The sequence below is a fragment of the Megascapheus bottae genome, chromosome 11 (assembly GCF_031878675.1).
Source record: "Megascapheus bottae isolate mThoBot1 chromosome 11, mThoBot2.hap1, whole genome shotgun sequence".
Taxonomy (NCBI): Eukaryota; Metazoa; Chordata; class Mammalia; order Rodentia; family Geomyidae; genus Megascapheus; species Megascapheus bottae.
Window position 1 is genome coordinate 11,814,728 of NC_143519.1, and position 13,020 is coordinate 11,827,747.

At 42.4% G+C, this 13,020-nt stretch overlaps 1 protein-coding gene across 1 annotated transcript in view; it reads left to right on the forward strand.

Moving 5' to 3' along the window:
* The window catches only part of Abcc4 (ATP binding cassette subfamily C member 4 (PEL blood group)), a 191,872-nt gene that overhangs the window by 74,021 nt on the left and 104,831 nt on the right, over positions 1–13,020 (forward strand). Inside the window, exons 14-19 of the mRNA XM_090341965.1 lie at positions 5,146–5,242; positions 6,200–6,409; positions 8,598–8,747; positions 9,099–9,136; positions 9,572–9,666; positions 11,581–11,727. Of these exons, the coding sequence (XP_090198091.1) occupies positions 5,146–5,242; positions 6,200–6,409; positions 8,598–8,747; positions 9,099–9,136; positions 9,572–9,666; positions 11,581–11,727 (737 nt within the window). The remainder of the gene's footprint in view (positions 1–5,145; positions 5,243–6,199; positions 6,410–8,597; positions 8,748–9,098; positions 9,137–9,571; positions 9,667–11,580; positions 11,728–13,020) is intronic.

Sequence of the window (13,020 nt, forward strand, 5' to 3'; positions counted from 1 at the left end):
GTAAGCCATATAGGTCATTCATTAGGTAGATAGCTAGGAACGGTGAGGGCTCAGTAGGCAAGTGCATTGCAGGCAGAAAGTAGGCAGGCTATTTCCAGCAGTGAGGTGGTGATGACAGAGGGCAAAAGCATTTAGAAAGGTGAACTGTAAAGTTCTGTGGTATTGTCTTGACTCAGGCTGCCAAGATAGAATTTTATCTATGGAATTCTCTCTTCCAGCTGCATGGCTGGAAATCTGAGATTTGTACAGTACTTCCTGTTGGCTTGTGACAGTGACCTTGCCATGTGCCATGTTCTCTGGTCATCTTCCTGTTGGCTTGTGACAGTGACCTTGCTGTGTGCCATGTTCTCTGGTCATCTTCCATCCTGAAGTGTCTGGGTCTTCTAGTGTCCCTTTAGAAGGACACTAAATCAGGTCAGGTTGATGAAGGCCGCCTCCTACCTCACAGGCAGGACTTCCTCCCTCCCTCCCTCCCTCCCTTCCTTCCTTCCTTCCTTGTTCTAGAGCTCAAACTCAGGGAATGGACACTGTCCCTTAGCTTTTTCAGCACTCTGACTCTTGAACCACAGCCTCTTGAATAGCTTGGATTACAGGTGTGAGCCATCAGCTCCTCTTTAATTAATTACCTGTCTAAACATTCTATCTTCCATTCAAAGGGTGCAGGTGGTGGGCTTTAGCATATGACATTGGTGTGGGGGTGGGAGTTGACCCATAACACATCCTAAATAACAAAGTAAAGGCAGATTCTAGCAATGTGACAGTCTCCATTCTACGATTATGACACAAGATTATCCATGAGCAAGGCATTCATGGGAGTGTGGGAGAGCATACCTGGTATTGGGGGTGATGAAGAAAATGCTGGAAGTAGAAGGTACTGGTAGTTGCCTAATAGAAGCGTACTTCCTGTCAGTGAATTCCACACTAAAGATGGATTATAATGATAAATTTCAACCTGGGTCTATCACAGAAAAAAAAAAAAGAAAAGAAATCTGGTGTAGCATTGAGTGTTGGAGAAAGCAGAAAGCAAAGTAGCTGGCACTTTGTCTTTGGCCCAGCTCTCTCTGTTGACCCTTCTTCCTTCCCATTCCTGTGTAACTTGATGGGTTTTTCTTTGGGCAGAGATGATGCTTTGTCACCTCTAGGAGCCTTGTGGGTTCAGTCCAAGTTTTTCATCCCTGGAAGATCAACTCCTGCTGGACCCTAAAGTTGAAGAAGGAGAAAGGCATTGTAGCAACTAAGTGCCAATATGCATAGCACCAGCCCTTCCCCCCCTCGCCCCAACTTTGAACACGGAGGTGTTTATAAAGTCTTCTCTCACCTTTAAGGTTTAATGACTTTGGATATACACTCGATAGAAGCAAGCTTGTTAAAAATGTTGTTTGCTAATCAGAACTACATTCTTGGTAGGGGAGGACGTGGTGGGGGGGGGGACCTGGGAGCTCGAATGCAATTTAGGAAATCACTCAGCAGCAACTGGAGAATGTTCTCAACGAGTTAGAAAATTGGATTGAACAATCTGCTACGAAAGATGGCGGTTGTGTTGAAGAAATGTGAAGTGTGTTGTATCAAAAGTGAACGAATTAACACTTCTGTTTGCCATGAACACTTTTACTTTCATCATGAATATACATCCAGTGGTTATTAGAGTTTTCGGGTTTTACAACTATATGTTGTGAACAAGAAATAGTCTCTCTTATATCCGGAAGGCGAGGGGCCCTAGATGAATGGATGTCAGTCTGATCTCTTGTTCACTATGGAGCTTGTCTTAGAAATTGCTGACTTCTCAGCACCCTGCCTTCCTTTGCAGTCAGCTCTTTGGGGTTGGACTAATTAGAGGCCCCCCACTGCTACCAGTGTTGTCCTTCCGTGCTACTATGCTGCCGTTTACCAACAGCTGAGATGTATTTCCCATAGTTACAGAGATTGAGAAGTTAAAGGTCAAGGTTCTGCCACACTTGGTCCCTGCTGTGTGAACCACCTTCTCTTGCCTAGCCTTCACAGGGTAGGAGCTATGTGGCAGATCTATCAGGCCCATTCCCCCCCCCCAAAAAAAAAAACCCATAATTTTTTTTGTTAATGTTATGGCATTTTACAGAGTGGTTATCATTTCTCAAGTCAGGTATTGCTTCCATTTCTTTAATTGACGTCATCCCATCCTCTGATTTCCTCCATTTTCCCCCTTCTGTCCGCACTCATGAGTTACCCCGTTCGTTTTCAGGACAATGTATACTTAATAACATGATTGCATTTGTTCGCCCTCCCTCCCTCTCTTTCTGCACCCCCTTTTTGTCCTCCCTTAAAAAACTCCAAAAGCAAAAACAAATACCACCCATACTGCCACCACTACCACCAACAGCAGAAAAAGTCAGGTTTCCATTTCCTGGAATTTGTTTTTATCAAAAGTATTGTAAGTGTTCAGAGAAGTTACACCTGTGGGTTCCTCCCTCAGGGATCTCCTCCGTTAGTGTGAGTGTTGGAGTGTGGATGTCTAGAGTCTTGTGTAAGTGACTAGGTCCCATTATATTTTAGGTCTTGCTTCCCCATATGAGAGAAAGTAATGCACCGTTTGTCTGTTTGAGCTAGGCTTACCTCACATAGCATGATTTGTTCTAGGTGCATCCATTTCCCTGCTCATGACATACTCTCATTCCTTTTAATGGACGAATGCAGTCCTGTTGTGTAGGTACACCACGTTTTCTTGCTATACTCAATCTGTCTAGGACATCAGGGCTGTCTCCATAGGGTGGCTTTTGTGAACAGTCCTGAGCCTCTTCTAGAAGGACACCAATTCCATTCACTAGAGCAGCTTTGAATGAAAGGGCCTGCAACCTGAGACGTGCCCTTGCTGATGAGGGTACAGACGACCCTCCCTGTTTTCACCCTTTACAGACTTCCCTTCATTTCAGGGTGTGGTTTGAAGGTTCTTTACAGTCTGCTCTGTGCCCCTTTCCTTTTCTCCTCACACCAACCAGCACTCCAACCATGTCTTTATAATATCACCTGAATCCAGCATGCCCTGTGGTATGGCTACCTGTCCAGTGTTCTTTCTATCAGAGGCAGAGATGGGCCAGTATGTGTCAGACAAAGGAGAAAGGAAGGGTGCGACCCTATCAGCCTTCCCTCTGCTTGTTCAGGGGATACTGTGGTCTTCTGGTGGTTCTCCACATCTTTTCCTCCACCACACGGGACTTTGAGTGTGTGAAGGGGACCCAGGACCACTGCTGTTGCTGTCCCTTCAACTCTCCCAGGTAGACTCTGGACTCCTCTTCACCTTGTTACAGAGAGGCCTTCTCCTATTCCTTTCAGAGGGGCAGTTCTTGCCTTGCTTTGTCCTCAGAGCTCACACGTATGACCTGATGCTACCTTTTCTCTATTTGTGGTGGTGTTGCTCCCCTTGCTGGTCTGGTGTTGTATGTTTGCTCAACCAGCTACTGTTGGGTAGTTGCTCAGGGGATGTGTGACAACCAAATGAGTCCCATTAGGGACCAGCGTTCCTGTGTAGTTGCCCCCAACATGGTGTGGTTGACTTGGGGATGGTGTGTTTGATTCTCCACAGCGATTGTATAGGATCAGAACTAAGTGGCCCAATGGCAAACTAGTTGGTATTTTTATGGCATGGACAGACATGAAAGTATGTATCTGTAGTTCTAGCTACTTGGTATGCTGAGGTGGGAGGGTTTCTGAAGCCCAGGATTTGGGGGCCAGCGTGGGTGACAAAGCAAGACCATGTCTCCTTAAGGATTTTTATTTTTAATTTCATGACTTGGGGATTTTTAATCTTCAGGATTTAGAAACTATTTTCCTGAACATTTTGGGAAAACATCCATCTTAGGAAAAAATTGAAAACCACCAATTTCATTATAATACTTATTTACATGATCTTGTCTGTGATGGGAGATGTTGGGACAAAAACATTGGGAAACCTGTGATTTAAGCCTTCCTGAACATAACAGCCCACCAGATTTGAATGTTAACTTCTTCATCAGATACTTGTATAAAAGTATATGGCCTGTTGGGCGGGTGCCGTGGCTTATGCCTGTAATTCTAGCCGAGATCTGAGGATCAAGGTTCAAAGCCAGCATAAAAGGATTTGAGACTCTTATCTCCAGTTAACCTCTAGAAAATGGGAACTGGGGCTTTGCTCAAAGGTAGGGAGGTAGCCTTGAGCTGAAGAGCTCTGGGATAATGCCCAGGCCGAGTTAAAGCCCCATGACCCACAAAAAAAAAAGTATATGGCCTGTAATTTTGAATTAGGGAGAAATCATTACGTTAAAAGTGTGTGTGTGGCTCAGTATGGTGGCTTCTGACTGTAATCCCAGCTACTCTAAGAGTGGGGATCAAGAGGATCTTGCTCTATGGCCCCCTTGGACCCCCCCCAAAAAATAAAAGTGGTGGTCACTGCTGTGATCCTAGCTGCCTGGCAGGCTTAGGAAGGAGGCTCTTGGCTCTGAGGTGGGCCAGAGTAACAAACAATAATGCAAGAAACAGAACTGCCATGGATCAAATGGTAAAACACCCACTTAGCAAGCATAAGGCCCTGAGTTCAAACTGTAGTACCACCAACAACAGAAAGCATGGGTGCTGCACATACAGAGGGTTTTAAGTAGGTTGAGAAACTTTGTGTGAAGTAAGCCAAACCAAGAGATGCCAGAAGGAAAAAGGTGAGCTCTTTGGATTGAAAGATGTCATGTGTTTACATCTTGAGTCTGGAGTATTGGATTCTGATCATAATCACCTAAGAAATCATTTCAGAAAAAAAAATGTCCATCTGTCACTTCCTCACTGCTACAAGGCAATGAGATAATATTTTATTTAAGTCAGGTTTTGTAATCTTCAGTGTTGCTCAATTGCTTTTATCATGAAATATCTGAATAAGTGCCAAATGGAATTTTAGGGGAAATAAGGCAGCAGTCACTATGTCTCTTGCTAGACGAAGTGTCCAGATTGTTCCCTAGTGAGCTTGAGTCCATATTGGTATCGTTGATTTATATTTGTATTTGCAGTTAACTTGCATTTGCATCCGTATTTAAATAGCATGTCTTTGGCTGCCATGTTCTTTGTCTCATTATGGCTTGAACTGTATTTTCTTATCTGGACTGCCCTTGGGATGCATAGTTTTTCACCTTGTGCCTTCTGCATTTCCAGGTGCATTTGCCAGACCCTGCATGAGAAGGTCACCATTTTAGTGACACACCAATTGCAGTTCCTCAAAGCTGCCAGCCAGATTCTGATACTGAAAGATGTAAGTAGTCTCTAGACGCTTCCTGAGTTTGCTGACACTCTGGTGTGTGTAGGACGTCATTTCTCTCTGCTGCTTCTCCTCAGGCTTCCTAGAGAACTCCCTCAATTCCATGCCCCTTCCCTAAAGCAGAAATTCAAGTCTTTGGGGATGCTTTCAAAGGATCTGTAGCAGTGTCACTGTTTCATCACCCACCGTGATTACCCTAACCTATACACAATTGCCACCTCGCATTTACACCATTACAACTGTCCTGTGAACATTACAGTTGTTCATGATGAGGGTACCATTTTCCTTGGCCATTGTTGTTTCCTTTGTTCCATGCTTTAACGGCAAAGTAGATTATTTGAAAATGACAAATACCAAGGCATGTTTGAATCACATTGGAATTAGATCCCATTCTAATCCAGCCTGGATATTGTCACTTCTTTTTTTTTTTTTTTGCTCAAGGCTGACAGTTGCCAGTTGAGCCACAGCTCAACTTCAGGCCTTTTGCTGGATAATTGGAAATAAGCATTCTATGACTTTGTTTGTCCAGGCTAACTTCAAACCATGATCCTCAAATCTCATCTTCTTTAGTAGCTGAGATTACAGACATGAGCTGTCAAGGCCCAGCATGCCCTCATTTCAACATGACTACATCCATCTGTGAAGATCCTGTTTTCAAATATAATTACTTAGGGACACTAAGATATGCTTTTGTGGGTCACTGTTTAACATCTTGGGGTAGGGGGAACAGTGAGACTTTCTCAGAGCTTGGGGACTTTGATCCATCCCTTCTTGACTTGTCACTGTCTCCTGTGATCATTTCCTTCATCACAGGTCAGAAGCAATCTCCTTTATACTTTGAAATGTCTTTCCATTTCCCATCCGTCCTGTGTTATCGCGGTGTATTATCTGAGACCACTGGCATGTGAAAGCATATGAATGTTCCTCTAAAAGTCTTCATTTTCATTTTAGGGAGAAATGGTGCAAAAAGGAACCTACACAGAATTTCTGAAATCCGGAGTAGATTTCGGGTCCCTTTTAAAGAAGGAAAACGAGGAAGCAGAGCCGTCTCCAGGTCCCGGGACTCCCGCACTGAGGAAACGCACCTTCTCGGAGTCTTCCATTTGGTCTCAGCAATCTTCTAAACCTTCTTTGAAGGACGGCATCCCAGAGGGCCAAGAGGTGAGTCCTCTCTCTTCACAACAGGCCTAGTTTGTTGGCTCTTAGGGGCCTTGTGAGTGGTCAGTGCACTTCCTGCATGGGACTCCGTTTGCTCCAAAATAATAGTCTCTGGCTCCCAGTCCTTATGTAGTCGTACTGGCAGTATAGAAGCAGATGGAAGGGTACATAGCCTTTGGGAAGGCGGACTCTCATTTGATTTGTGAGGAGGGGGTGTTCATCTCTTGGAGATCAGCTGTTAGAAGTTCCAAAGGTCTGTGTGGCTCATGAGAATGAAAGCTGAAGTCTGGAACTTTTGTAGATAAATTCCACTTGCCTCGATGATCCCAGGCTTTGCTTTTGCAACCAAAGGCTGAATTTGCTAACAACCCCTGTAGCTACATTTCTTATTTAGTGGACTCTGTTTTACAACTGTATTCTTGTTTTTTTTTTAGGGGGGGGGGTCAGTTATGGGAGCTCTAGGCCTGAGCCTTGTCCCTGAGCTCTTCTGCTCAAAGCTACTATCCTACCTCTTGAGCCGCAGTGCCACTTCTGGTGATTAATTGGAAATAAGAGTCGCAGGGACTTTTTAGTGCCTGGGCTGGCTTTGAATCATGACCTCAGCCTCCTGAGTAGCTAGGATTACAGGCATGAGCCACTGCACCCAGCTCCACTGTATTCTTTTTGTCTAGGTAGAAGTGGCATGTACAATGACTAGTAATTCCTAGCACATGACAAATACTTTAGGGATAACTCATTTAGAGTTGATTCTTTAGAGTTACTTCTAGCTTGGGAGCCACATATTATTTCATCTGTGTACGTGTATGTGTACGTCATATGTGTACAAGGGGCATTGAACCCAGGGCCTTCAACTGGATAAGCAAGCTCTCTACCACTAGCGCTTTACCCCTCTCTCCCCAGTCATTTTGCTTTTAGTTTACTTGTCATATAGATTTTATGCTTTTGCCTGGACTGGTTTTAAACTATAATTTTCCTACCTCCACTTTCTAGATAGTTGAGACTAAAAGGGTGAGCCATCACTCCTGGCTTCCTTTTGAGAAATGTAGGCTAGCCTCAAATTGCAATCCTGCCTCTGCTTTCCAGATGTATGAGATTATACATATCTAGGACCACACCTGGCTCTAATCACCGTGGAATGCTCTACCTCTGTGCCATCCTAGAGCCAACTGCATCTTCAGCTCACATGTGAAATCTAAGTTCTCAGACATGTACTCTAGCCTCCTTCAAAACAGTCATCTCTTGATATTGGTTCCAGGCCCTTCATGGATATGAAATCTGATGATGATGCTCAGTTTACTTGTATAGAACAGCACTGCATTTACATGTGATTGGTATCTTATTCCTATGTATTTGGATACATCTCTAGATGACTTACAATAACGAACACAACGTGCATGCTATATAAATAGTTGTTATAATGTGTAAGGAGTAATGATGAGGAGAAACATCTGTATATATGTTCAACCAACATTTTTGTTCTATGGTTGCTGAGATCATGGATGCAGGGTCTGTCCCTTACTGACCTTGCTGTCTAAACACTCAATAGCCAAGTGCAGAAACAGGAGCCTGGTTGAACTGGACTACAAAAAATAAAAAAATAAAAAGAAATAGACTGAGCTGCTATTCTCTCCTTTGCTACCTGAACTCTTATTACCAGGATGTAGTTATTGTTTTTGGCTAACATTTTGAGCCTATGCTATACTTAATCAGTTTACTGTTACCATTTTTATTGTTACTAATAATAACAATAAATAACAATGGTACTGAGGACTTAATGTAAGCCTTGTATATGTTTTGCTACTGAGCCTCATCCCCAGCCCTCTACTGTAGGGTATATATAATCTAGAATACCACACCTTTTTATCAATTAGTATTAATAGAATATTAAATATATTGAGTTTTGGGTACATTACGCATGTGCTGGAAGTCAAGGCACCACGTGTCAAGAAAGTGACGATGTACAGATGTCACCTCCTTGTTTCTGATAGACTCTTAGCAGGGCATGTCTGGGTCTAGGGTGACACAGTTATGGGTTGATCAGGCTATCTACACACCCTTCTCCATGGAAGACTCCATTTTAGACTCACACCAGTAGCATTTAATAGACAGGCTTTCTCACAGCAGGGTGTAATATCATCTTCTGAAACTCTTCTGTATTATTTTGTCTCTTTCTGCCTCCTGTCCTTCACAGAAAGAGGATGACCAGGATGTCCAGGTTGTGCAGTCTGAGGAGAGCCGCTCTGAAGGAAAAATTGGTCTGAAGGCCTACAAAAATTACTTCACAGCCGGTGCCTCCTGGTTTATGATCATTTTCCTTACTCTGCTCAACATGGCAGCTCAGGTAAAGGATGACACGGTGTCTTCACACTTTTCCAGGAATGCTGTAGTGTTCTGGTCATTCAGGACTTGGGTTGAGTGGGGACAACATGGGTGTCTGTAGCTGGGGTTGCATGTCTATTACAAAGAGCTTCTAGAAAAATAACCGACTTCTTGTGAAGATTTTAGGATGTCAAGTCTATTTTCTTGAGCTGCTCTTCTCTGGGTAGAGAGGCTTGGCACAGACGTGAGCCAGAAGGATCATGGCAGTGCTCTGGACACTTCCTTTTGACGGACTCTTTAGTGGCCTGGTATTTTGACTTGGTAAAGCATGCCCATGCTGGTTTTCCTTTCGTTTTGTGTTTTCTTCTTTCAGGTTGCCTATGTCCTTCAAGACTGGTGGCTTTCCTACTGGTGAGTTATTTCCGCTCTAATCCAAAGTGCCGTGAAAGCGTTATGAAGCCTCACTTTAACAGAGTTCTGGGAAAGGAGAGTTTGTTGAGCCTCCTCTTCTAATCCTCACCGAGTTACCTTGAGGAAAACTGAAAGTTTTTGCCTGTGGAGTGTGACCCATAATGGTCTCTGCCCACGTCTCTCCTCAGCCATGTATTGAATCCTGACGGAAAGTCGGGATTCAAATTGAATTTTTATAAGGTGGCTGTACAAAGAACTGTGTTGAACCAGAGTAGGACATTTCTTCCAAACTTATGTTCGTGTGTGTGAGTGTGTGTGTGTGTGTGTGTGTGTGTATGCATGCTCACGTGCATGCGTGTGTGCATGTGTGTATATGTGTGTTCGTCTCAATTCTAACTATAGTTTAATATTATTTTTCCCCTTGTTCCTCCCTAGGGCAAATGAACAGAGTAAGCTGAATGTCACTTTAAGTGAGGAAGGAAATGTAACACAGACTCTCGATTTGACCTGGTACTTAGGAATTTATGCAGGTAAAGTTTAATTATTTGGTCTTTTATATGAGAGCTGGAGGTGCTTACAATGAGCCTGTGTGGGTACCTAGGGTTTGAAGGAGTAATCCAGTAATGTCTTCACAGATTAGGAGTCTGAGTCGCATTTACTCTGTGAATTAATTAGAATAATTATTTTTCAAAATTGACTAGAAGAAAGAGGTTGAATGAAGACTCTTAATTTACTCTGTTACTGGATTTTGAAAGTTAAACTAGGATTGAGCATTCAGGAAATCAGCCACTGGAAATATGTGGCTATTGTCTCTTCTAATAGGTTGCTTTAGCTAAATCTTCTATCATTCTATGGACGGGCAGGGGATTAGAAACGGATCCCCACTCTGTGGTTCGGATTGTTCCAATTCTGTCTGAATAAACCTTGGCTTTTATTGAACTTGGATGAAATCCTCTAGCAGCCCCCTTCCCTCCCCCTTTCCCCAATAAAAGCATTATTCCATCACAGGCATGCAAAGCTCCCGTCACCACTGCTCATCTCCTGGGCTTCACTAATTACTGAAGAGGGAAGCTGAGCAGGGAGAAACCCAGTGTCTGGGAATTAGAACTCCTTCTCTCTTGCCTCCAGATCACAATGTTATCACATGCCCAACTGTGTGATGCATTTAACATTTGGCTTGCCTTGCTAATAATACCAGGGCATTCAGTTTTCCTAGCAGTGCTTAGAAATATATGTTGCAGTACATACTTTCTGACGGAAATCCTCATTTAAAAATTTAAGTATTTCCACAGGAAATGCTCATACAAGTTTTCCTCTGGGATACAGTGAGTTATCTTTGTGAGAATCCACTCACTAAAATTTCATGCTCATTTTGTTGCCATTTTGCAAAGGCACCCTAAATCCATGAACTCTCAAGGGAAGCCTAAAGAAGAAAGGGAAAAGGTTCTATTAACTATCATGTAGGATCTGTGGGTGGGTTGGGCAGGGGGGAATGAAGGAAAATGCCTGATGGTGGTGTTCAGAATTAGAGTTGTTTTCAGAATTTTAAATAATACTGATTTTATTAGAAGGAGAATTACTACAGAAATCTTCACTCTGTAGCATTATGAACGAATAGACATTAGACATGTAAATAGTGGTATTATTCAATAGTAGAGTACTTATCTTGCATGTGTAAATCTCTGAGCTTCATCCCTAGTCAAATATGGATGAACGAATGAATGAATGAATGAAAAAAAGACATCAGGAAATTTCTTTTCCTCTGAGTACTCATGCATGCCTTAATATATGAGCTTCAAGTTGTGTTCATTTGAAAGTGTTTTTGTATTTCTATTAAGTTATCTTGTTGGAGATTAGTTGCTTATTTAGATTAATAGTGCATATTAAACTAGAATTGATATTTTATTGTAATTCAAGTGTGAAAAGGTCTTTCCATTTGCAACTTAATGTGGTATTTTTAAATTCTTTAAAACTCCTTGGGCATTTTCTATAAGGAAGAGGTAAATTGTTTCTCCTGTCCCCTGTTAATCTCACACATTGGTATCAAGCCTATCAACTTATCTGCCTGTTGGCTGTGTTGTAAATAAGAAGATTTGAGATGTAGAGGAGGGAAGGCCAACTTGTCACTGAATTTGGAAAGCCTGGGATGAAATCATACTTTAGCCTTCATTCTCTCCCACATAGTTTCCATTCAATGAGACCGAAAAGAGAGAGAGAGAGAGAGAGAGAGAGAGAGAGAGAGAGAGAGAGAGAGAGAGAGAGAGAGAGAGAGAGAGGGAACTTTTAATTCTTTGTCAGTGACGTTGCAAATTCATTTTTTTGGTAGAATCCAGATGCTTTATGGAATGAAATAATACCTTTATAAATCACCTGATCAGCTTGTAGTATTACTGAAGACAATGCCAAGATTCTGCATCCTATTAAGTGATGTTTCTTTATTTCAGGTTTAACTGTAGCCACAGTCCTTTTTGGCATAGCCAGATCTCTGCTAGTCTTCTACGTTCTTGTTAATTCTTCACAAACTTTGCACAACAAGATGTTTGAATCCATCCTGAAAGCGCCAGTGTTGTTCTTCGATAGAAACCCAATCGGTAAGTCAGACACCAAGTTTCTCAGCAAATACTTCCCTTTAACACCTGCAGCATCTGAGAACAGTTCAGTCTTTGAAAAGTAGAAGCAAGGCTGGAAGAAAATCACTGTGATTCATTTTCTACAGAAAGCTTCACTGATACCATTCTCCTCCCAGAGAAAAATCCAAGTATCGGAGCATGCGATCATTTCAACGTGTATGTGTGTGGAAAAATAAATGGATATTGCTTTGCAGAATGATTTGGGAACACTGCCAGTTGTATGTGCCCTGTGCAAGTGTGCATGAATGCAGGCTCACAGTTACACGGTGCTGGCTGAGTTTGCCAAGATGGCATAAGCCGGTACCACCTCTGGAAAGGGTCTTTCTGGGAGGAGTGCTTTTCTGGACAGGAGGCTGTAGTATGTTTGATCTTTTCTTGGGATGCCTGTCCCATTTCTGGAGCCACTGGGCTCTTGAACAAACCATGACTGAGAGGCTGATGTGAAATGATACTGAAGAGTTAACTAAAACCTAAGATGGTTAAATGTCAGCATCCCCTTCAGTTACTGGGGCTTGAACTCAAGGACTTGTGTTCTTTTTTTTTTTTAATTTATCTTCTTCAAGTAATTGTACAAAGGAAGTGCCATTTAACAAAGTAGTTTATGAATGTAGTGTACCCAAATCAGCTTCATCCCTTCATTCTCTCTCCCTGTGACATATCCTTTCCATTACTTTTCTTAATTTTGTGGTATATACAATGAATGAGTGACTGCACCCCTCTTTACCCCCTTTTTATGAGTACACATTTCCTGGTGTTGATTTTGGCTTTAACTTTGTATTTCTAAAAAATTACATCATTTGAGCTCTCCATAGAATCTAATGTACTTAAATTAATGCATTTGTAGCCATTTACATACTAGAATGTCTACTTACAGATTTATAGGCACATTCTAGCTTCTACAAATGAGGGAACTATGCAGCCTTTGCCTCTCTGGGTCAAACTTACTTCACTTAATATTATTTTTTTCCAAGTTTGTTTTTCCATTTCTTTACAAATGGCACAGTATCATTCTTTGGGACTTGGGTTCTTGCTTGGCTTTTTCACTGAAAGCTGGTGTTCTACCACTTGACCTAACTCCATTTCTGGCATTTTGCTTGTTAGTTGAGATGAGTCTCATGGATTTTTCTGCCCTGGCTATCTTTGAACCTTGATCCCCAGATCTCAGCCTCTTGAGTTGCTAAAAATACAGACATGAGCCACCATGCCATCCCAGTTCTACACTGCCTATAATCCCAGTTCTGGATGCAGTCCTGG